Source organism: Battus philenor, unplaced genomic scaffold (genome assembly GCF_028537555.1).
Source record: "Battus philenor isolate CCGP_79_NKW_IND1 unplaced genomic scaffold, ilBatPhil1.0.hap1 SCAF_10, whole genome shotgun sequence".
NCBI lineage: Eukaryota > Metazoa > Arthropoda > Insecta > Lepidoptera > Papilionidae > Battus > Battus philenor.
Window position 1 is genome coordinate 11,163,656 of NW_027181662.1, and position 27,325 is coordinate 11,190,980.

At 31.8% G+C, this 27,325-nt stretch overlaps 1 protein-coding gene across 1 annotated transcript; it reads right to left on the bottom strand.

The window, feature by feature from the left end:
- Window positions 1–614: 614 nt before the first annotated feature.
- cysu (Curly Su) lies at window positions 615–27,325 on the bottom strand. The gene is made up of 14 exons (XM_068768611.1): window positions 27,315–27,325; window positions 23,544–23,690; window positions 16,918–16,994; window positions 15,417–15,507; window positions 10,742–10,933; window positions 9,488–9,684; window positions 8,681–8,854; window positions 3,940–4,018; window positions 3,442–3,587; window positions 2,973–3,214; window positions 2,044–2,176; window positions 1,452–1,914; window positions 1,211–1,357; window positions 615–818 (listed from the first exon to the last, which is right to left on the bottom strand). The coding sequence occupies exons 1-14, from the start codon at window positions 27,323–27,325 to the stop codon at window positions 680–682; spliced, it is 2,238 nt and encodes a 745-aa protein (XP_068624712.1). The 3' UTR covers window positions 615–679.

Here is a 27,325-nt window from a genome sequence, read left to right on the forward strand (position 1 = left end):
CGACGAGTTTGGAATAAATTTCTAGCCTTGCTCTGTATTAATTCTACATCACGACTATTAACTTGCTAAACGTTTGAATTCTATATTTTTAATTTTTATTAATTTTTAACCTTCATAAAATCGTGGGACATAAATCTACATATATAAAATAAAAACATAACTAAAAATTTGCTTTTTATACATAAATATGACAACTAAGCAGTGACTTACTAATTAATTTCTACTTACATTTTGTACACAATTATTAAAGATTTAACTTACAAATAATGCATTTAATGACTACGCAATAACGCTTGTACACAAATACATATGTACAAGTACCATTTAATTTATTTTTCATACATTATTGAGCAGTTATTAAGTATTTACCACATTCATCGAAAATAACTAAAAATACTCATGTAACTAAAAACATGCATACATGTATAAATTTCAACATTAAAAGTTTTGAAATATTGTAATAAAATATTGCTTGTTAGTTATAAGATATATAAATTTGTGTTTAAAATATTTTTAAATAAATTCGAGGTATGTGGAAAGTATTTAAATTAAATAGAGGTGTAGTAAGAAATATTTCAGAGTATAAAAATATATAATTTTCTCTATTTAATTTTAATACGTTAATCTACTTCTATAACTATTGACTACAGTTTTTAATAAATACTTGGTGCCGGTGCGACTACTTCTTGCCCAAAAAGGGGTTGTACGTGAAACTACTCACAAATTGCTTCGCTGCGCCGTGGAACGGAAGTGGATCCGCCCATTTGCTGAAGTCCATTTGCGGTATAATACCGCTTCTACACGGAACACGTGGGTTTCTGTAAACATAATACAAAAAGAGATTAATTTAATATAAATTTTTCCACTTAATTGTGCTTTAAAGCTCCTAAAACTAAAAAAGATTTATCCTCGTATTCCTATACGTAAATAAATAATTTAGGTTTTTTATCGATTGCTCCAAGTGTCCTGTGCTGAGTTTCGGCACGTACCGAAGCATATGGTAGACGAAAGGACTTAGTCACTAGTCTCCGGTAGCTCTACACTTCCTGGCGGGGGCAGCCATAGTAATGTTTAGCATGGGATATTAAGAATCATGTCCTACCAATGTATTTATTTCTTCAAATTGTGTATTTAAAATAACGAAAAACTGCTTAGCTATGTGATAGCTAATATAAACGAGTTTATTATAATTTTTATGGTTGCTACTCACAATTCGTGATCTGGTAAGACCATTGGATAGAGTTGCACGGTATCTATGATATCAGTATTGTCACAGATAATGCGAGCAAGGCGAGATTTTTTAATTTCTGTTAACTGTTCCGGAGTAAACGATGAAGGTTGATTAGGCAGCTCGAACCTAAAGAAACAAAAAAGGAAATAAAAGAATTAAAACCATATTATTAATATTTGTCTAAAGATTATTATTTGTTTATGTATTGCTATGATCTTACCAGAATCTATCGCCGCGTCTTGAATAAGAGAATTGAGTTGCAATAATGCAAGCAAAAGTTGGTCCTAACATTGAACCAGGTAGAGGGCGTTCTGATACACCGCCAGACCAAAGATCAACATCTATTGGGTGTTCAAATATAGTCTCATATTTCCGTACTGTTTCATTAGGCATGGAGCCGAATAATTCCTCAAAAGTGTCAGCGCCGGATAACCCACAGAACTTTCTGAATTCCATATAACCAGGTAGTCCGAACTCACGACCTCTTTGCATGTTAAGTGATACTAGATCCATTCCGAAGCGGGCTCCTACTTTCTTGAACAAGTGGTTTGTCACTTCTTGTGTGATAGAATCATCCATAGCCTGAGCTACTTGATTCATTAAGCCCATCACGTATTCATCAAGAACTCCAGCTCTGTACAAGTCGTATGGTCTTCGAATGAGATCAGATAATCGTTTTGATGCTGTAAAGAAATTTTGAAATTTATGTCTAATGTTTTAACTTTTTAAAATGTTATATACCCATTATGTAATATACTGCTACTATTTCTTTAACAGTTTTAAGACTTTTAGCTTAATAGTGTAATATTTACCAATGAATTTGTGAGCCTTTGACCATCTTTCAACTGCAGTTGGTAAAAGGGAGTGTCCGAAACGGTATGCGGCAGCCGCAAAAGAAGCGAGCACATCAGGGTTTACCTCTGGATCATATCCATTCCAATAGCCCTGTAACATTCATCCTATTATAACACGTATAACCTACTTTATAACAAATTAGTTGTCCTTTGCCTTGGCATAGCCCGCACTGTTTGTGGATGTAATTTAAAAAAAATATTCGGGACAAATGTTATACCTATAAGAGCTATAGTAAGTAAACTTGATATTGAAGGCCGAGTAAGTTCTCTTTTAGGATGGCAAGCGAGTTGGCAATCGTAGTGTATATTATGGTACGCAGATGACGCTGCTGCCCATCCCAGTGGCGATTATATATAATTAATGAACAAAATGAGAATTACAGGATTGTATTCCGGTGATCGAACCCGTGACTTACGAACTTAAGTCTCAATCCTCTACGGATGGGCTACCACTTTACATGGGTGTAGATAGATCATATTTATTTATATATCCGTTAAAGAAAGCAATGGATATTAACCTTATACTTAGTCTGGTTATAATTAAATATAAATAAAATATTACTTTCGAATTTGGAAACTTTCATAATAATTCGGAGTCCCTAAATCTACCCATACGATTGGCAGTGAAGAACTTTCCCGTAGAAAAAGTGCGTGTTGCAATTGATAACTGGCCTCAACGCGACTGCGAAAGGCTGCGATGCAAACAATCGAGACCACTTTGAACAATGTTCGAATAAGCTTTTTTTTCTAATGGTTTTATATTACTGTATTAAATTAACACACTGTAACGTTCATTAAAAAACGTATTTCTTTGCAACAATATTTATGGCAAGACTTGGTATTTAAAACTAAAATTAACAAAGAGTAGTATTAGTGAATAATTTTACCTGTTTTTCTAGTACCAAACCGAATTTTTCCATAACATCTTTTCCTAGCAAAATGGGCAAGAATTCATTATATGTTATGTGTTGTATTTCAGCGATATTAATCCTTCTCGCTTCTTGGAACAGAGTTTCGTCATCCCAGTGCGGATTGACTGCTGCAAGGCCTTCTGCCACTCTGTTGTGTTCACGTGCCATTAATGTGTGCATGACAGTCAACACCAGCTGTTCATTTACACGAATCTCACCTAAAGTATTGTTTTTGATTAGTTAAATGAAATATCTGTTGTTTAATATCAATTTACTTTAACTTAATTATTCTGTTTATTGATTTGACACAATTTCAGATAGAAAGTAGTCAAAATATTATTTATTCATATATATTTTTTCATCATTTTTCGTTGTTTAACGAATGAAAATCAAGGTTAACTGAGATCTTTATCTGTAAAATTAAGAAGGAAATTAATTAACCTACCTGCTTCAAAACAGTACATATTTTTGTTCGGTCTAGTGCAACCTTCATCAGGAATGTCAAGTTTCAGTGGAAGTAGATCTTTTAGACCATACTCTTTGAAGACCGGGTTCATACGTAATAAACCACCATATCCAGTACGCAGCTTTCTGTAATATAATACAACATTCGTATTGTATAATTAATCATATATATTCATAAATGTTTATTTGTTCGTGCGTTTTATTGATGCCTGCCAGAAGTATATACGAAAAGAAAAGTAATTTATAAATTTATTATTTCCTTAAAAATCGAGTTATTAAAACATGATTTTGAATATTATCCATGTAAATTAAATAATAATTACAAGTCACATAAGCTTTGTTTTAATCAACATTCACTAATTGAGGAAGCTATAAATTTTATTGCCATACGAAAGGTATAACGACTTGAATTAAACATATAATTTATTTGCAAATTACTGGATTGGACTAAAACTAAATTCAGATATCTAGTTAGTACCTGGAGAACTTGTCGGTCACGCCATATACAGTATTTCCGTCGATAACTCCAGTCAGCGTGTTGAACGGATTTCTTGAACCTTGGTGATGTAAAAAGTTTATTAGTATGTGATGAGAGAGAATATACATAAATCGTTTTTTTTATAATTTGTACAGGAAATATCGTATCTGTTTATGTATTGTTTTTTTACAGTATATTTTTCAAAACATTTCATTAGATAAAGCGTTTTTCTCTACCTTTTAATTTATTTCTGGCTCACAAACAATTTTCAAAACGAAGATGGTCGCAATAGCTTTAACAGAAGTTACTTAAAAATCTATTATAATTAAAGGTAAATATATTTTACGGTACAAATAATATTTACAATTAAAGAAGATAAGCCATTGAAAGACATAATTAAATCTTAACATATTAAGTAATTTGGGTCAAATGTCTGTGGTAAAATACTACAAAAGTTATTAGTTTCCGTTAAGAATGTCAAAGTTGTTTAAAACGTTTACAAGAGATTAGGATATCCGTATAATATTAATTTACTGTAGTTTGAATGGTGGCGTGATTTTGTTAAACTACTCAATTTAGCGCAAACGGTAAATTGGTATCCGTAAGCGATGCAATTAATTTTAAACAATTTTATGCTACTTTATTAATAGTGGGGCATGCCTTTTATTCGTACCGTTAACATTTATCTGAATGTAAAACAAATATGACCGTGAGGTACTTAAAGTCGAGGTCTAGAATCTCTCCCTTGACCGTAGTAGACAGAATTAGAGGTTTTTTTTGTAAGGTATTTGCAACTAATTGTAAATAAATATCGGGTTCATAGTTCAAATTCGAACAAGTAATTCAAATGAAATTAAATTGTCTACATTAAACGAAGGACTTCGGTCCGAATAGAAATATAAGCAACGGATTGGACCTCTTTTCAGCCGCAACTGCTCGATGTAGGCCCAGAGATTTCCAATAGGGCCAATAGGAAACGAAGCTTGGATTCAATGTCTCCTTACGACCTTAACAAGGTTGTTTATCCACCTTATGGGCGGACGTCTTACGCTGCGTTTGCCGGTCCGGAACCTAAAGATTTCTCTACGAGATCGAATCGGTAAAACATAGATCCGTAAACAAAAGAAAGTAAACGACATAGCTTAGCGGATTGGCACGTGGAAGTAGGCAGTGAGCAGGTATCATTGCGCGAACGGGTAGCCTTTGGGGCTTTAAAGTTTTGGAGTGAAGACCATGTACCGGCAAGTGCAGGTTACGACACCTACCCACAAGGTGAACAAACGACCGAAAAGCTGATGTCATCAGAAGACGCTAAATGCAGGCCGCTTTCATTCTATTGAAAATCTATAGAAGAGGCCGGGGACTGAGATGATGATGATGATCATTAAAATTCAGAGTTGCAGCTTATTAAAGCGTAAACTTTCTTAACAATCATAACGATTTAAGCAAGTAATACTATGTTCAGATTTCAACTTACATTACTACTGATTTTATATCCACATACACAATAACGATATCCATCAATACGTACTACGGGTATGTGTAAAATTTATATTTTCAATGATTACAGTGTTGAGCGTAATGTAATATTTTGCAACGGTACATGTTAACCTAATAGTCTTCATAGTAAATGGTTTCTTAACGTTGTTTGCACAAGATTTATTTATTGCCATTTGCATAAGTAAGTAATATGTTTTAGAAGTAAAATTACATTCTAATGATAGGTTGCTGTAAATATTTTAACTACAAGTATCAATCAATAAATCATTACACTGTATTATTAATTGACTGAAATAAATTAATAAATAAACGTAAAATTGATGTGGGTTAAGGAAATAATATTATATCCTTGTTATATTTTAAAGAGCCTTGTAAAGCCTTGTTTTGTTTTTGCATCATCTATATCTAATAACTATGTATATACATAGACGGTTCTTAAATGTTTTTACTGGCGTAAAAAATATTATTTCAAAATAAATATGGAATTTTTATGCCTTCGATTTTTAAAAATTTTTTTAACAGTATAACGTTTAAATTAGATTTACGATGTTCTACATCGCTGTGGTCACTCGCCAGCCACGATTTTCGACTTGGTCCAAAATTTAAATATCACGCAAAGATTTGTTTATAGCACGATTAAGAGATTTAATAAAGACCCAAGCGTCGATGACTAGAAGAGATATGACCAGCTTCGATTCGTTAGAACGCCAACTGTTACCAAAGCGTCTAGGACGCGAAGTGTTCACAAGCAGAAAATGTTGGCTCTTCTGACGGGTTTGAAAAGGAAAACCATGAAAAAGTTATTTAATAAGGACCTTACATACATGCACTGCGACATCCTGTTTTCAGATAAAAAAAATTGGATAGGGAAGAATTTTTACTATGGAATAGAAGAATATTTATAAAATAAAGTTTAAAATATGATTAAATAACAACAGAAGATCAATAATTTTCGCATAAATCGTAATAAATAGCATCGAAACTATATCGAAAAGGCCATAAAGAGAGAGGTACAAAGTGAAGTTGTTTACGAGTAGTCCGATTGCCCTGTAACAATATTCCGCACTATATTGCGCAACCTAGGATCACCGGCTGCACGTAACGGATTAACTTTCGCCTCTCACTGCGGCAGACGATGCTGGTCACTAGGGATGTCCATACTATGCGAACACGATCTTCGTATAAATTATAATCGGAAAGGGAAAATTTAAAAAAAAATCATACAAAATATACTGATGTTATAAGGAGTATACTTATAATTATCAAAAGTATGATTACGTTTTCATAAATCCTTATAACCAATATAAAAAAAATAAAAGATAATTATTAAAAATTCAAGTTACTGCCTTTATCTTTGTTAAACTTAAAATATCTATAAGCACTTTTATTAACTTTTAAATTTTTTGATTATGAAGTTATGCAGTTAATCTTTTTAATTTAGCAGGCACTTGTTTACTATCTCATTCGCACAACATTTTTCGTCTCAACCATATGGAGCTAAGAAAATTTTAAATTTCTATAAATAAGATGACACATTCATCAATCGGGGATTCCATATTAAATATAATTAGACAATTAAAATACAAAATTTAACACTATAAGACTACACGTAACCGTGAGTAAACTCTGCATAAATTGGACAAAATAAAATAATCAACAAAGGTATCTCATAATAACTATGAAATGCACGTTTAACACATCACTCCTATTCGTGATTATAGGTATAGGGCTAGAACTCGAAACTTTGGATACATAAAAATAAAATATTACGTAAATGTAAGTAATCTGTACCTTTTTAAAATATAGCTAGTTATGTATTTAACGTGTATTGACAGCCCTAGACGGATCTGTGACTGGTCTCACGCTTTTAATGTCTCGTCATGGTCCATAGCATAAACTTACATAAAAAATTGATGTCTCGCACTGATGTTAGTACAATTAACACGAAATAAATAGAAGATATATGTGGTCTTATATCGTACACATCATTAGTGCATTAAATTACTCAATCGTTAATTAATTATAATATCATTAATTCATCTTTAAAAATGATAACCCTACAACCGTATTTATAATTTAAGAAAAATTTTAAAACTGAATAGTTTAAAGATAATATTAAAAAAAAGTTATTTTAAAATTCGAAAAAAAAATACTGATTACTTTTTTTTCTCGTATTTTCAAAAATTAGCGGCAAGTTAAATATTAGATTATATCGTAGTAATGGATTAAACCCGTGTAAATTATCGTAGAGGTTTTTAATTCTTTTCAGGTCCCAATCAGCCACAAAGTTACGATAGACTTCGCTTATATCTTATTAGTTTTTGACAATGAAGCTCTATCTTGAGCTTGTATTTAAAACAGTGCGGCATAGGATAGAGCTTCTTTAGAGAATTACATACCCGCAAATTCAAGCAAGTTTGAGGATTGGTATGAATCAAATTCAAAATATATTGCCCGATCATTTTTGCGTTACGGCGCATTGTCCCAGATATGTACGTCCGTTTTGATCATGTTAAAAACATGTTCTTCTTTGTTATGTTGTAGTAAATTAAAAACAATATTTATCATGCAGTCGTAGGCGTTATTTAAGATTTGTGTTAACTTCGACGTCTATAATTTATGTATGTATTTATTATGCTTAGAAATGAAAGTAATATTCCACGTTCACCTCTGGTTGATGTTTGAGTGATATCTAAAATTTCGCAAATTGACCGCAAGCAACCGATTGTGGTCGAGACAAGGCACCGAACTCGACTTAAGGCAAGTTTGACAAGATGCCTGTATGACATGCCGTGCGAAACGATAATATAATCACACAATTGAATTGTCTTTACCATTTGCGGGGCCTTGGACGACATATTATAATGATGTTGAAATTGTAACAAATAAATCAATGTATAGATGGTAAATTTGACAATATAATTGTATCGTTTATTCTAGAGACGTCAATTATATGTAATTTATTTATATTTATTTTTGTGGTATTACTTACATTTTTGAGTATAATTACGGTTAAAATATAAATCTATAGAATTCATTACATATGATGCTAGTTATATACATAAATAAGCTATCACTCACGAAATGCTTGCGTTTCCCCTAATTTCTATTCTGTGAAAGTTGGTATTAGACTTTAAGTCTAAACTTTTTAGTTCCAGACATATAAGTGATAAGTGTATATAAAAGTTATTATTAATAAAATAATTTCCTTTGCATAAATTAAATTCTTTGAATCATTTACCCAGACGGCAGCCGGGCCGTGGCGAAGGGAAGCCACGCACGAAGTCCAAACACTTCACGCCGAATAGCCGGTAGAAGTAGTCGTCTTCTGGGATTCTAATTTCGTTGCAGTACGGATGCTTGAGATGCGGCGGGCGTTTACAGCATTCTTCGGGATCGTTGCGGTGTACAGGATCTATAAAGATAAAATTTACAATGAAATTTCAAATACGCATTACTTGTATATTACTTGTTGTTAAAATCAAATGAATGGTGGGTGGAATGAATGTAGGGGTTGAGTACATATAAAATTATTCAGTTAACTAAAATTTACCTTGTTTAATAGTGAAAAGACAGAACAAATATAATTAAGTCGATTGTAATTCAATTAAATAGCGTAAAAATATGTCGAATAAAAGCTTTTTAAGTCCATGCATATAATAGAAGTAAATCGATTTTAGTTTAAAACTAATCTTAAAGATAAAATTCTTCCATAATTGATCATAAATGACTGACAAAAATATTAACTTGTTTATATAGCGTTTTTATTGGCAAACATTGCTAAAACTGTTGTAGTATTTGACATTTTTCATTTATTTACTACTTTAATAACTTATAATAGCGGACTTAATGCCGTTTAAGTATTCTCTATCAGGCAACAAATTTCTCAAGAAAAGGCATATTTAAAAAGAAAAGATCATTAGAGATGCAGCCTACATTGTGTATCTTCCGACGGCCAGAACAAGGTTGTCTGTACTACGCTAAAATGATTATAAAAATCATTACTGGTCAAGACATGATGAAAAATTAAGCATTATTAAAATCTCACCAAGGGGTGTGCCGGTAAGAGTGTAATCGTGGTCCATGAACTGTCCCCATGCAATAACCATGACGGTTCCGGCGTGATCATGGAAACCGTCATCCGGGTGCATAGTACGCGACACGACTCGAGACAGCGGAAGATCGCGGCCGCTGTGGGAGATTCGAGGCGCGTTGATCCCGTCCGCGAATAATGGACCGATTAACCTGCAATATGTCTTTAGATTACTATCGTTGCACACAAAGAGCTGTGAGAAGAATATGTTTGAAAAAGAGTTAAATCAACAATCCAACTAAAGTTCCTGTTTCTTAAATGGGTACAGGATAATTAGTAATAGATGTAATAGTTTTAATGGGCTGAACATATAGCTCATCAGTCAGAAAAAGCTCTAAAACTTTTACAGGTACGTCCAATTGCCATCTATAAAATAATCTTTCTGTGTAACATTAATATATGTCTTCTTTTGAAATGCGACGGGCTAAATAATTCAGGTAGTACAAAGTCTGTAGGGACAGAAAATAAATAATTATTACTTTTTCTATGTTGTAATCTGAATCTTGAAAATTATTTTCCTTGTTATATAATCATAAATATACGATATACCATAGATTAATTGACAGCGATTGAGATATATAATAATAGTATTGTAGCGCGATTGAAGTCTGAGACTTGCGATCGTAGGTCACAGGTTTGATTTCCGGAATACAATCATAAATAATTTGTGAACACTTTGTGCATTATTTATGTAGGATTAGCACTGCTTACAAAGAAATTCCCCAAGGATGGGCAGCAGCTTCCTTTGCATACCATAATGCCACACTGCGATCGTCAACCCGCCTACCAAGCGTGGCGATTATGGTATATCCCTTCATAGATATGTTTGAAGGTGGCCTATATCTTGCAATGAACATGCCGATGAATATGGAAACGACGAGATGTACATTCACTCCTTTAAAGCTTTTACAAATTTTACCAATCCTTCTTTATAAAGTAACACTGTTTATAAATTTTTACCATACGCGTCTGTTAGAATATAATAATACCAAGATACAATGTATTTGTTATATCCTAATACGAATAAACAAAGAATCCATGTAATTGTTGATTGTAAACATTTTCTTTCACGCATTTAAATAATTTTCAGTAATAAAACATCGATTATACAGCAAAATATAATACATTTTTTTAAAATTATGGTGACTTTTGTCGCTTTATACTTAAGATTTATACTTAAGATAAGTGTAGAATAAAAAATTAAGATACCTTTGGAATGGAGCCATGGTAGCACCCCATGTAGGATGTTGGAGATTGTTGCAAAGACCGTCAAGTCGACGATATTTACCAGCACGACATTCCACGTGAGAGAACACTGGCGGACATACCTCACGAATAAGTGTACGTGATGTATCAATTAGAGGCAATCCTTTCTCTATCTCCTCATATGTTAGTCCGTATCTAGAAATATAAGTAAATATGTAGTAATGACAACACAAAACAAATGAGAGAAACCTAATAGTGATCATCTTTATAGGTACCATCTACAGATGAATAAAGAAAAACCAGAAACAAAGAAATGCTTGTTACACCTTTATTTAAACTTCATAGGATTGATAACTGTTTTGTAAGCAACTGTGTAACAATACACTCGCGTGTCTGTTAGCACATAAAAAAATCAAAAACAGTCATATTATAGTGTGAAGAATTTTAGGTGATAATAGAGCTTGGAAATGAATTGCTCAACTACTGTATAAAGAACATTGTGAAGGTGACAACAAAATGATCCGTTTGAGTTTGTTGTGGGCTCTTTTCAAATCGGGGTATGTTTGGAAACGTCGTTGTTTTAAGTTGAAGGATGCCTTATAGCTTTAATTTCATTCAAGTTTCTATCGATAGATTCGGATGAAATTCATGTTATTAGCCTCGTGGCTTATACGGCTGCGTCTAACAATCAGAAATAGCATCAGCGAGCTATGCTTTTATATTATATACGTTATATATACTATCAAGTTATTCATTATACAAAAATGATAGTCAGATACGCGGCTCATAAATAAGTGCAACCGTTTAGTGTGGTCGTTATGTGAATTAGAGTCGGTTAATTATTAAAGTGAGATTTACTCTTTCTTCCACCCATCTTCACTGATAGCTGATAAAGGTGATCGAGGCGTTATTTAAAGTTTTATCTAAAATTGTTAAAAGTAATTTTAAATTATAAAACAGTAACGTGGTTTATTTTTTCCGTCGCCATAAGGTCTTGACGTCTTTGTCTATAATTTATTATAAAAAAGAGTACTTCCTGTTTTGCAAATAAGGATAATCATAAAAGCATTCAAATGACCAAACATTAAACTGGCCGTGGCGAAAAGTTAACATCTCTGTTTATAGTTTCGTTTAAATAGGCAATTAGTCACAGAACAATTATTTTCAGTATAGTAACATTTTGGTACTTAACAATCGAGGTCAATATCAATTGGAATGTAGTTCAGGGTTACTGTATGCTATCGTAAGATATTTTATGGCAATTCTTAATTATGATATTACAGCGTTTGTGATTAAATTTATAAAGTTAATCAAATGTAAGAAGGTATTGTTAATTAAAACTTCAAATAATGTTTTTTTTAAATTGTTTAAATCTTAGTCGTAATACTTAATTTATTAGAATATTCATATACGTTCATGTTTATGTCATATTAACAAATTCTTTGAAATTTAATTATATCAGTAAATATTATATTATCATAAAAATTATCATATACATATGTTAATCTAAGATCTTTTGTAAAGACGAGTTTCGATCTTGATATAGACTGCAATAAAAATCTCATACATATTTATATATGAAATTTTTAATGTTTTGAGAACAAAAGTTGGCATTTACATTTTTAACGCAATTCGGTTGCAAATAAAAGGGGAGCGCACGTGTTGAGACATTAACATAATTACAACTGTTTGGTAACATTGACCGAATAAAAAAGTTTGTTCATATGGTCTTATGCATCGTAAATTGAAAATGAAAACAAAAGTCAGAGGCCCTTAAATATTAATTACTACTTGATTTTTAAATTTTACGTAAAACTATTAACCACTTAAATATAAAGAGACTCTTAAAAATCAGTTCAATCTTTTACCGACATGTAAAAGTATAAAATGTGAAATGAACCATTGATAAATAATACATACAGCGAGTGTAGGTAAATTACCACCCGGGCACGTAAAGGCGCGAACTTCGATGGAGGTTTGATCGAGGTGCTGTATTTACATGTATACAAAAGACTATTTACAATTACCAATTTTATCCATAGGGAAATGGCAGCGACCACATCACTAATAGTGTTCAAATTTAATTTGGCGTTCAAATTTAATTCTCGAATGCGCAAAAATGACAACACAAATGTATTGTGGCTGTAGTGGTGAACAATACAAGTGTATCGATTTTTCTAGAACGATTCCAAACAATGCCATTATCAACTTGATAATTTTGTTCTTATTCAATACTACTTTTACTGACATTTAAAGATACGAAGATTCTTATCGCGTAAACAAAACTTCTGTGAGTACTTACAAAAGTATTGTTTAACTTTTGAATTACACCGGTGTTCAAGTACTAATAAACAAAGGAGCAGATCAATCATAAATTTTGATACAATACAAACAACAGTATGACTCTAATTTAGAAAGTAGTAAATATGAATACCAAAAAGTCTATCATAACATGAGATTTCGTTAGTCTTAGATCTCTTAACGATACACTGTGATAAATTTGTTGTTATGAAAACATTACCTAACACAGTTAACACATATTTCGTTAACAAATATTATTTGGCCTTGAATCAAAGCTCATGTTTTATTAACGAGATGAAATAACAATGTGAAGCTATTTTTTAAATATGCGTTATTTTTAAGGGATTCCGGTGTTTCATAATGACGACGATCATTTCATAAGATTTTTATTTATGTGACCGATTAAAAAGTAGTCTGTACTTTGAAAATCTAACATTTATTGTTTATTTAATTTAAAAGTAATATTTCTTAAAACGGTGTGATAAATAGACTTTGTCACGTGTGCTATAATCATGAAAAGCGATCCGCGATAATTCCACAAGAAATGTTCCTCGACATTAAATCAGGAATGTGTAAAGGTTTATGTAACCTATCCGTTTGGCAGAAAAATTACGAATACCTGGTTGTATATAAAGACAAGAGAATCGCGAAAGAAAAGGAATCACGTTCAAGGAGTAGTTTACAAAAACAAAAGTAATTTTTCTTTTGATAATGTTTTCGTATATTGTATTACTTCAAAAAGCAAAATTAACGACGATTTGGTTAGTTGTATTCTAGCATGATCATTTGCTCATAAACATTATAATTTTTTTCATTAACCTTTGTTATTAATCAAGTATATTTTGTTTCCTTATTTTTAATATTGTTTGCAATAATTGAAAAAATATATATCTTAAATATAATATACTCTATAAATGGGTAAACAAAAATTATTTTGAAGTTAAGTCTATATTACAAAGTATTATTATAGCAAATCGAATTATGTCGTTCCTTTACTGTGGTAAACGTATTATGTAATTAGCTTTGATCTTATATTGTTACGGTTTAAATTGTCTATTCGAAGTGTTAGTCAAATCCGGTATTAATGTATATCAACTTCAGCTCCTGTTAAGCTCAAAGTTAAATGGGATGACATTTAAAAATCCTACCTCTCACTCTTTAAAGGTCGTTTTGCAACCGTCTGTCAGTGTAATGCTCCAAATTTAACAATTATTTTGTTTACTCATTCATGTTACGCAGTTGACGTAGAGATATTATTTTTTTGCAATTTTTATACATTTAAATTTGCAAAGTACCATTTTTCACAAATTTAAGTTTTTTACGATTATCAATTTAAATGTTATACTTTTTTTATTACATGGCTAATATGTAAAAAGAGTTATAGATACGGAGTATTTATAAACACTGAAATAGGTGTTTATATATATTGTAAGTTGCTTTAGCTTCCAATAAATCAATGATGATCCGTTTAATTTTGTTTTCTTTCTTATTCAGTTATTAACGTTTAGATATAAGCTAGCATAATTATAGCTAGGACTGTGTACACTTACAGTAGGCAAACATATTTAAATTTTCACTTAGATGAAAATGAATATAAACTTGTATTAACCGATTATTGTTAGATAAATTTGCACATTAACTTAACAAGAAATAGCTTATTTTTTTTATGGTGACCTTAAATTTAAAATCATGAATGAATTCCTTCCCTGTTCGTGGGTACACAAGACCCTGACTTGATCAATCGCTTAGACTTTAACTCTGCTAAACAAAAGAACGGATTCGTTTCGTGGTCATTATTTATGGCAACCTTGTAACTATACATAGTATATGTCATTAATCTAAACCAGGATAAAGAGAGTATGCGTCGAAGGTCAGCTTAGTAATGACCAGTCAAAACTTTGATACTCCATCATGAAGGTACTGTATCACGAATAAAGCATTGAATACATGCTGCTTTGTCGAGCTCCGGCGGTAATTATCAGAACGCGTTATCATCCTGAATTGTGATCTCGGAGTTGGTATTTCGGCCGTGATCTTTAAGTTTCATGCACTATATAAAGGTATCAATTAAAATTTGACCTTTAAATGCGTACTCAATTTTTGCAATGCACGTTTTCTTCTAGATTACTTAATAAATGTTTCAAAGTTGGTAAGCGGTCTGAACGTTTTTTTTGAACTTTCAACGTAAAACAACTTCTTTTTTTCAGACTTAATGAATTGTTAAATGTTGCATTACTCATAAGTATAAACAAAAAAATGCGTCATTTTGTTTTATCCGGGTTACTCAAAATCTCAGAACCAGAGCTTGAAAATATCTTTAAAGATACCTGGTCTGGAATATATTTTTGTGATTATGTTTTACTGAATATATACTTACGTTCGGGCTAACTGGATAGAGATGTCGAGAACCAATTCGCCGACACTCGCGAAGTCTTCTGCTTTCCAATCGCCTTTTGGTTGCGCTACGACTGGTGAATAAAATAAAATAATCATAATAATTGCCGAGTATTACAAAAGAATTGTGCATATCACATTGTAATGTAACATATAAATATAATAAATATAATATGAGAAATATTTTGAAAAATGTAATTGTTTAAGTAATCTTTCCGGAGACGGAGACATATCGGTGAGTTCCGGACGACGCAACGACAATAAGACAAGACGTACTGCACACCATCATCGTCACTATTCAATAACTCGTTGTCTCGTCGTAAAAAAGGCCGGATCGTATATCAAAGGTAAGGTAAAGGATCGTATAACGCCAATCCCTGATTAGGTAGAAGTGTCATCGTCACTTTTTCGCAGCTAACACTTTTTTTGGTATTAATAGTGTTATTAGCCAGGCAATAGCAACCGTCCAAGTTGATGTCCGGCCCTTGGGGTTCCTTTGTGTCGGAATGCTAATCAAATTTTATCAATGAGTAAGAACACAAGACGAGGTCATCCCACGGGAGCCCTTAAAGCTAATCACTTCATGTAGCATCTGCCGATGCGATCTAAGAGTTCGTCGGCATCCCAATCCAGTAAAAAAGTAGTATAGCGGCCCTAGTATAGAATCCTACACGAGCCAACGAGCTTCGTTAGTTTAAAAAGGGGTTTGGGCTAGGTGTCTGCGTCCTGCCACTTCAAACCCTTAGAATTTCAAATGCGACTAAAGCAGTAGTGAGAGTTCGGTCTATAGAAAGAAGTGACGTTGACTGACGGAAAACAGTGGCCGCCTATTTCGCCGCGCGCATACCTATGCCGCCGTACAGCGATTGCGGTAGCACTATAGTTAATTTGTCTTTTACGGTCTTATAAAAGTAGCATCAAACATGATGAGACTAATTAGTACAAAAAGACAATTCAGTTTTGTCTACTAAAAAAAGTATGTTGCCGCATTCGCATATTCACATACACTCGTTATTTTGACCAAGTTTATCTATTCTATTATCGTGAAACAGTTATAATTTACGTGTTAGTGTAAATATAATACTTCCAATGAAATCTAGCCTAGGTTATACTTAAGAGATGATTTTCACATATTTTGTTTATTACAAGTTGTATATTGTTACTTCGTTTAAATTGATTTTCATTTTTCCTGTCACTCATTTTAATCGCCCACATGGTCTTTTAACGTTTACTTTACGAACAGTAGTTTGTAAAGGTATCTGGTTGTCTGAGGTGTAGTGTAACAAATACCTCGTAGGTAGCAATTTGTAGAGAGCCTTGGTCTTAAACTGGCCGGGATGGACTTATTGATGGGTCTTGCTGTCCATGGTATTCGTAATATTTTAAGTAACTAATTTTTACAATTAATATGATTTGATAAGAAATATTTATAAAGGTAACTACGTGACATAGATTTTACGTGGATTTATTATTCAGTGACTCACGGATTCTGTTCCTCGCATCAAGGTACGCCTGGTTGATTGCTTCGTAAGTAATGCAAGTGTGTTGTCCGTCGTAACCGCTAAAACAAAAAAAAAATGAATATCTTCCAGTTAATGAAAAAAAAATCATGTTTAATAATTTCAAAATAGGTTACAATGTGTATTTACAAAGAATGTACGAATATACTAACAAGAATGTACGATTTTGAAAGTAACTTCGTAACATACATTTAAGCATTATAAAAAAATAGTCTATGGGGAGGCTTATGTCCAGCAGTTGATATTCTACGGCTGAAATGATAATGATAGTATTGAACATAAAAAATCTAAGTTAGCTGTCGTAATCTTTGTATAAAAGACATAGTAAAAAACTTTGAATGGAGTAAAAAATAAAATAGTAAAAACATTACTGGTATTACCTGATTGGTAAAAGTCAACGAACTCTGTTAAAAAAAGTTTAAGAGTTTACTTTTCAAATGGTCCAAAACTGTTTACGAGCTAATAAATATATTAATTTCGGAGCTTATTTTTGCTGTGTGTTTACAATTATAAAGTTTGAAATTATCATACGCGTATTTAAAACATAAAAACGGAAGAATCTGTGATACTAAATATAGGCTCTATCTTTAATTGCAATGTGTATAAGGGATAGTACGTTAATGGTACATTTGATGGTACATGTATTAAATTATGTTACATTCTTTATTTATTATTTTTTTTGGAATTATAGGTTAATAATTATGTTAAAAAATTGTAAGTAAAAATACAGAAAACGAACTACATTCTCCGATCATCTGTGTCAAAAAATATGTAAAAATCGAAGTAAATCGATATTTTTAAATAAATTTTTATCATTATACTATTAATGTTTTCAGTTAAAAAGACACCAAATAAGAGTAAAAATTTTCTGAACAAAGTTATCACGCGTAATTGTAATATCATTATGTTATATTAATATAGCAAATAATATGGCGCGAAAAGAATTTATGCAAACATGCAAATAAACATCAAAATGTTTATTTGCATGTTTGAATATGCGTATCGACGCATTTTACGCGACGGGTACATTATTAATTAATACGGGCTTATAAACATTCAGCTTCGAATTTACCCATCGAAAACATACAGGCGATAAATTACAATCATAAGTAGGTATTTTGTGAAAGTGTACTCGTTTACTGTCGAGGCAGAAGTTAAAGCAAGTTTATATCGAAAAATGGTGATAAATAAAACGGTAGGTATTGCCATCTTGAAAAAGTTAACAAATTCTTCATGGAACTGAGCGTACGCATATATAAAAAACGGTCCACATATCTCAGACATTCCTTCTATTAATTTTCAACTTTGCAAACTATATAATAAAAAAAAACTATAATGGCATTAAAAACTTTCTAGTGTAGTGAAACGTATGGAACTTGGTTCTGTTGACTCTTTTGCATGATTGACATTATAATGTAAATTTTATTTAAAAGAATAACAGTTGTATTTATGAACGGGTGGAAGGTTACTATTTACAAACTTAAAATAATTGACGATTTAAAAGTGCGTGTAAATGAAATTAAGATGTTACTTGCGTAAAGATTTTTTGGATTTTAATTAAAATTAGTATCGACAACTTTGCACTTACTTGAATTTGCATCTTAAATTATCAAAAATGCTGTTGTACCAGTAATTTGCAATACGGACTAAAACCAAAAGGTGCAAGTCAATAAGGAAGTAGTTGCAGAACATTTTTATTCCGTCACTTTAAACCAATTCTAATTTATCCTTTTCAGTGAATGAATTTAACAGCTTTCCTATTTATGGTGCGTCGGCATCTTGCAGCGCTTGGAGACAAGATTTTATATGCGCTTATTACTCTTTTTGCAAATATTCCATCTTATATGGTTAGAACGACTAGCTTTTCATAAAATAATTGTGTACAAATAAATTTGAGTATATCGTAATGATTTGGAATATTTTAAAGTAAAGAAATTTTTAAAATATTTGGATTTAGTTACTCTTTAGCCATTAGGTTTAGAACAATTAAACTTATGATGGTAGGTTGCGGATTTAGTCACTGACAAGGGCTTCACATCTTACCAAGCTATCCTCTGCTTCGTATAGATTTCGTTAGGGTAATCGGAAATCGCTAGATGCAAACCGATTTCAATCAATCCTTTTGGAAATGTGTGGACACGTCTGTGTTTAACATTGGACGTCTTACGGATGATAGAGATCTTTAAATAAGAAGTTGATAAACAAATAACACTTCACCAGTAAATAAAGAAAGTTAATGAATAGAAAACAGAAAAATAGCACTGTCGAAATTCCGGTATTTCAGGTAATGGATTAATTAGTATGGTAAAAGTGAAAAGAAGTAATAATCGTAGGTGTTAGTTATGTTACAAAAGTAAATATAATTATATCTATAATTGCGATCAGGAAGTGGCCATATATAAACCGGAATTGAACGTGTATAATACGAGCAGGGTGCGACCGTTGCGATAGAAAGTGGAAGAAACTCGAATGTTGTCTCGATTTGTTGTGTGAATTTCTACAATATGTCAACAAAAGTGGACGTACCCGTTAAGCTAAGTCCATAACGGTATTTCAGATTATGTTGGAGATGTATTATGAGTGACTACAACCGTACTGGGACTAATAATGGCTGTGTGCCGTGGACAAACGATATCAGAGGGGTCAGGCCGTTATCTAAGCACGGTACTAAATATCTCCGTCATATGAACACGTATGAGGCGCAGACAGTTATGACGACATGCTCAATAACCTTAAAAGGGCTCTTGTAATAAAAATGCAGTTATATCCATTAATTATGATTTATCGGTCTAGATAGGCTTGTAAAGATTTAGAAATTAGCACAACCGTTGTCTATTTAAATAGAAAAGAGGTTTTTAATTTTATTCTCCCAACTCTCATCGTCCCTTGTTTTAACAAACTCGTATTTACATTTAGTATTCTCTAAATTATAATAAGTTTAAAATTATATTATGTGTACCTCGAAATAGAAATCTAGATTAAAAATAGTTTTTAACCTTCTTAAAAATTATATTTATATTAAATATTTTCAACGAGTTTTTATCTACATTTCTGATATCACATAAACGTTACTTAATTATAAACTTAACATCTTTAAGGGAATTCTGAATGTATCCTTGAATTGATTCGCGAACTTTTAAATGGTTATGAGATTTTCAAAGTTTAACCGCAACCTTGCGTAATTGAACTCAATATCAATATATAATGTGATTTATGGTCACAGTCGTTGAACATATCAATCACGACCTGTAAGAAGTAATGATAGACAGTTCAAAAGGAATGTTACGGATGATCTTTGTATCAAGGTAAGAGGTTTATTAAGATTAAGCGAAAGGATTTGAAAGTGAACGCGGTGGAACCGCTCGGTTAGTTGCCTAATAGAATGCGTGATGGTAGCTTTGTTGATAGCTGGATGTTACCAGCATTACGTCATTGGGTCAGTTCGTGACCGGCGAAACGTGCAATTCGATGTAGCTAATGACTGTTACATTATAACAGTTAACTTTTACGTTTCTCCTTTTCGATGTTTCCTATCTATTCATTACTAGATGGGATAAATATGAATGTATATATATTATATAGTGTGTATATATAAATATATATATATATATATATATATTATTTGCCGTTATACTGCAAGAACAGAGTTAATACTAGGGCGACAGACTAAAATACTTTAAGCTTATATACCTATTTACTTTATTTTGTCAGTTAAATAATTAATTTTAATATGAAAATAGTAATAATAAATGTAACTATATCGTTACTTTCTTTATTATTTCCTAAAAGTTTTTACATTTGCGACCTATCACCTATTGTATTTTTCTATAGTTATACTTTTTTTTATTGATTTATATTAAGACTGACTTAAGATTCCAACTTTATTAACAAACAAATTTATAAATGAATTTTAATCAGTATATTCGATTATGAAATATAATATATGTGGGATATATATTAGATAATGAAATACTTAATAATGGATGCGATCACAATGTGTGTAAATATATTTTGTACAGGATGATTTGCAATAAATGTATGGCTTTTAAAGGGTAAATGTAATGGTCAATTTACATTTGACGTTAATTAATCTAAGGTACACCTTATCGAGCAGTGGCAGCTCAACGGTAGAGAACTGATACTTGCGATCTAAGGTTGCGGGTTCGGTACCCGAGATACAATCTTATAATTAAAATATTACTTTGTCCATTGATTACAAAGAATTGCCACTGCTCACAAACAAATCTCCAAGACGGTAGTAGCGTCCTTTACGTATCTAATACTACACTGCAATCTTTGGGGGAGGCACATGTCTTGCAGTAGGCGTCTATGGACTGAAACAACGACGACGAGTGCACCATATCCGGAAATAAACGGTTGTATAAATAATAAAAAAAGCGAATTGATAATATAGTAGGTAAAAACGAGTTAAAATTCAGACTATTACGGATTAAAATTAATTATTGTTCACTATCCCTGCAGAATTTATACTGCCAGAAGTTATTAGCCTCTCGCATGTGAGAATAAATTAATTATTGTAGTTTATTTGAGAGCGATCACTCTATAGTGGGTTACAGGAAGGTAGTTAAAGCCTTTAGGGGGTGAATGTATAGTTGACAGCTAATAAGCTATACATAGACTCTTTAAAACTATTACACCTATTTCCAATCATTCTGTATACACAACATATGCCGAAAAGTGAAGGGATAAGTTGATCGTTTTCGATGACACTTTAATAGTTGCACAAAAGTCATCGTTACTTACATTTAGAGAGGTACTCAGTGATGGTTTACGTAAATACGTACGTATGTACATTCACAAGTAAAACGTTATAGTGTTGCGTCATTTCGAAACGTTTTTGTGTTCACATGAGCGTATACAAAAACAAAATACTCGCTGACGTTATATAGCTATGCGAAGATTGAAGAGAACTGTGTCACGAGACTGTGCCAAGTTTGTCTACGTGTGTTGTAACAGAGACAGTGGCATTGTATGACAGCAGTAAAGAAATAATGTATGCGCTTTCTTAGACATTAACAGAGGAGCACGACAGCGCTGCGCGAACCTGAACTGCGTACTTTGTTTAGCTTTTTTTATTAATATACTTTATTTATACTTACTTTTATCTATTAATACTTTATTACTACTTTATTAATACTTAGTGTTATTTATTACTATTATTTTCCAAGTGCATTTATATCAGGCCTTATTTCCAATAAAATCGAATAATACTTCACCTAGGTCTATAAACTGTTTTGGTTAGGCAATATAAAAACCAAATGCAGTCATTTAATAAATAAACTATCAATTAAATTTAAAGTTAACGTAATAGATAATTTATGTTAACAAAAAAACTATTAAAGTTAATAGGACAATATACAGGTTGATTGCATATAAATGTTGATTGCTTTAAAGAGGTTAGTGTATAGTTCATCATGTCAATTAATGTATATACACTCTATCCATAAATGATTGGTTTCAGAAATAAATAACGTAATGGTAAAATAGTAGAAAAAAGTCTTCACAAAATTCGGAGTACTACTTGTTAAAATAAATTATTGTTTGCTATCTGTCTCTTTGGAATTTAAATTGCAAAAGTTTTTGGGCTGTTGCGTTTAATTAAAATAGTGTGATATATTTAGGAATGATCAATTTATTCAAAGTGACTGGAAATAGATGTATAATCTTTTAAAATTTTTGATAATTAGCGAGTTATACATACACCTTTTCAAAGCTTTTACAGGTTTAACTAATGACCCTGCGTAATAAATATTCATCTTAATTATTATTTAAATTTACTATGTTGATTTTAAACTATAAACACATAATTTAAATGAAGTTGAATTAATTACACTCGCTTCGTACAGCTGTGGTTTATTGAGGTTTACATCTGTTGTGATAAACATCTACGTTGTGCATAATGTGAATACTACACAAATTAAAAGTAAACTTTATAACATAATTTTATGGAGATAATGTTTAGAATTCTATTGCTAGATGTAAAATTGACAAAGATCGTTTGTGTGCTAAAGGAGATGATGTGCCCACCTCTAGACTGATTAGATTTTTAGTAAAAAAATATTTTTATATTACTTTAAAATGTATATAGTCACACTTAGTTTGTTTCATCGGAACAGGTGTCTGACTTGACGTTTGATAAAATATATTATTCGTTTTATGTTAAGCAAGGAATTTCTTTATGAAAAATATAAAGGAAAATCTACGAATTGGTATACTGCCTCCAAATATTGTATAAAAAGTTAATGATATTTCAAATTGTTTGAATTGCATAATAATTTTTGATCATTATAGTTTCAGCCACAGAATATTTATGTGAAATCCTGGTCTTTCCATCGGTCGTTGAGTGACTGTGAACTTGTCAATAAGAAACCATGTTTCTGAGTCATAAGCCATCACAGAAGATTTATATCATCATCATCTCTCAGCTACAAGTCTTCTTCTACTGATGGACATAGGTCTCCCTCAAAGATTTCCACGAGCAGCCGCCGTTCGGCATCGTCAAACAACGTTAACAAGGTCGTCTGTCCACCTTGTGGGTGGACTTGTAGATTTTATGTAGCAAGACTTACAAGTTTCCCTTGAGTAAGTTGAGGCTGTAGTCGTAGGCTGATGAGCGGCCTGGTCCAGTGAGGTACAACGCGCAGTCGTCATCGGCCGGGATGGCTAGAGGTGCTAACGCGGCAACATAGGCGCCCCATAGCGCTAGTAATAGCGCCCTGCAACATTAATAAAAATATTTTCATTAATTTCAATAGATAATAGAGCAGTTTATTTTACTTTCATATTGCCTACGTTTTGTTTGCTTTGCAACCATTAATGCTGCACTAGTAATCACGGGAAGGCTTGAATATACGTAGACAGGAACACGCCCGACCTTTTTAGCGCTAGTGCTAACGCATCATCATCTTGTCAGCCAATGGAGGCACCATTGGACGAACGCGGAATAGGCCTTCTTCAAATTTCGCCAGGGTGTCTCATGTGTTTTGCACGCATTCAGCGACTTGACTATGTCGGTGATCTACCCAGTGGGGGTTGAGAGTTGTACTGGTTTGTGGTCGACAATTGAGAACCCTTCGACCTTCTATTTATGTGTGTAGATATTTTGATAGTTTAAATTCCAACTATATATAACATCATATAACATCTCCATCTGTTCAAAAAATTTAAAGTTGTTCGACAACGTTTTAGTTCTTGCGCGCTTCATTTTGAGATCTTTATAATATTTTATTTTAGCCTGGTATATGACACTTTTCAAAAGATTTTTTTATTTATTCCATAAGATATAGAAGGAATGTAATAATTTTTAGAAGGAGAACAATACAGTGTATAAAAAATAAATGAAACCTAAAATAAATTTATTCATGATTAATAGTAGGTATTTATAGTAGTAAAGAACTCTAATAACAATGATGAGACATAGTAAAAGCGGACGGACAGGCATATATTTTACTTACCGTTACGTAATTTGGCCGTTATATTAATTCACACAAAAGTGTGTGCCTGCCGGGAATGGAACCCGGGACGTAAGGTAAGTCGCAGCTCTAGAACCATTACGCTACTGATCTTTGTTAACGGTACTGTAGCAGAGTTGTTGACATTTACTATGTTTGCTTTCGTTTTTCGGCTTTTAATCGCCAAGCAAGCCGGAAATCATGAATTAATATGCCGGTTTTTTAATGCTTTATATCACTTATTCAGAGGAGAAGCGATATTAATTAATTTATTTTGCTAAGATAATAAGAATGTAAAGAAACTATTTTATAACTGTTTAAAAATATTGATTTTTTTTTAGATAAATATTATACTATGTCTGTAGATTATAAAAAGATGAAAAATTCTTTAACATATTTTTTTCAAAAAAGGCATTGATAAATATTCACTAATGCCACGACCGACTTCGTTTAGAACGGTATATATTAGGAGTTGTACACTGAAACGACAAGTTGCGAAGAATATTGTCACGAATAAATATTAACATAGTACGAAACCGCGTAATTAGATACAGCGTGGCGTACAATCGCCAAATGTAGGCCGAATGAAGGAGTACATTTACGAAAATATTCGTAAATATATCTCTTAGGTCGTTGACTTGTAATATACTTTTATATTTGATAATAGAAGAAAACGTTATAACTGGCCTGGTCAATAACGACGAAATTTAAATTTTTTTAAATGTTTTATATACACGATTATATTAATATAGTGTAGTAATGTAAGTAGTAAGAATTGTATAAACAACAAAAAATTTTGGAGTCTAAATTTAGTAAATCTATTTTAACATTTATTCTTTTATTAACACATAAATTAATAAATATTTTACACCAGCATGTAAAATATATTTATAAGCTGTCTATGTATATACTCGTATTTATAGTCTATTCAAGAAGTGAAGGAATGAAGTTTTTACAATACTGTTAAAAATATTAATATTATGTACAACATTTTTATATACTGGATGATTAGTTATAGGTGTAAAGCATAAAAGTGGTGAATGCATAGTCCATTTGCTGTCAATTAATGTATGGTACACCTAATCCAAAAACCGATGCTTTCATAAATAATAAATAAAGTAATAATAATACCGTAACAAAACATTTTTTCAAATTTCGGATTATTACATATTAAAATTAATTATTATTACTATCCTTGTAGTCCATGCAGAATTTGTACTTCCAGAACTTATCAGCTTGTCGCATTTCAAAAGAGTTTTAAAGTAATCACTTTATAATGCGTGATTGAAAATAAGTGTAAAAGCTTTAAAGATTTTTGCAGACAAATGAGCTGTACATTCACTACTTTAAAGCTATTTTACAAACAACCAATCATACTGTATAGATATTTTTTACTTACTTATTATTTTTTTTGGCACAATCATATTACAGTTGTTTTCTTATAACAAATTTCAGTATAATGAGGTTATTGTTTTGTGTCAATGTACTTTTACGTGTTGTTAGCTTTGGATAATGGCTTTGTCGATAGTTTCAATTTGTCTACGACAAATGTTATCATTGCGCATATGCATGATTTGCAGTTAGCTTCCATCAGTTGATATGATAATAATGATGAGCCTATAAAATATATGAATGTGTAAATAAATTAATTGTTTTTACATTTATATGAATTCTTATTATGTTGCGACAGTTATATCACAATTTTGGCTGTTTGTATTTTTACATGTTTTGTAATAATTGTAATTAATATCGTTTAACACAAATATCTTTGATATATTTTAGTAAGATTTCAAGTTAGACTTTACATGGACTGAAAAGCCAATCATGTATCCATATTACCATTTATTACAATTATTATTTTTCTAAACTATATATTTTTATGATTACTACACGCAAATTTAAAACGTCTATTGAATTTCAATGAAAAAATCAAATATAAACCAATTATCTATCGTGAATAATTAAAAGTTGTCTTTTAACACGGCAATAACTAAATCTAATACATTTCCTTGAAAGGTTGTTCATAAATGCATTATTAATTAACAAAACGAGAGTAAGGCAAGCAAGTTACACGTTACATGCCGATTACAAAACTACTTTAAACTTTATTTTGTGGGTACATTTAAACAGTACATACAACAGGATGTATGTAATGAACACTCCGCCTTCATTTAATTTATTGATTTCCGTTAACAGAGACATGATTGAGTAATCGATGACCTCGGTAATATGTCATCGTGTAGTTTTGTTCCTTCACTTAAGTCATCAAGATATCACTTTAATTATGATAACACAAAGAGAATAGCAAACTTCATCATGACCGTTTCAGACGTAGGACGTTCACTAATGAACATAGACTTCCACCATAGATTTCTAATAAGTCTCGTTGGCTGCATGCATTCAGTCCACGATGACCTAAAAAATATCGGTTGTCCACCTTGCAGGTGGATGTTCTACGCTATGTTTGCTGTTCCATGGTCTCTACCTTATTTTATTTAATGGCCTTCGCTATTGAAGGCTTCTCGCTCTCTCCTGTCGTGTTTATGGGACAGAACATTATAATTTTATTTGTAACATATGTCCTTAATTAAAATATGCATATTTACATAAGTTTCTGTGTTGTTTATTTTAGCTTTATTTATTTCACATAAATGTTTTCCTTTTTCCCCTATTCCTTTTATTTTTTGCACGACCTGTTCTATTTTCGCCTTTATTCCTATTAATAACATCCTCAATTATCGTTCTGCAACATTTGAGAAACGCAGGCCAGTTCGAAAACAGTTCGTCACCGTTTAGCAGAGAAGCGAAGCTGCCCTCACTTATCTTTTACCCTAGCAGGAGCTCGGATTCCCGTCGGAGTTCTTCGATGGTCTCCAGAACCTTATCGACCTAGCGACCAT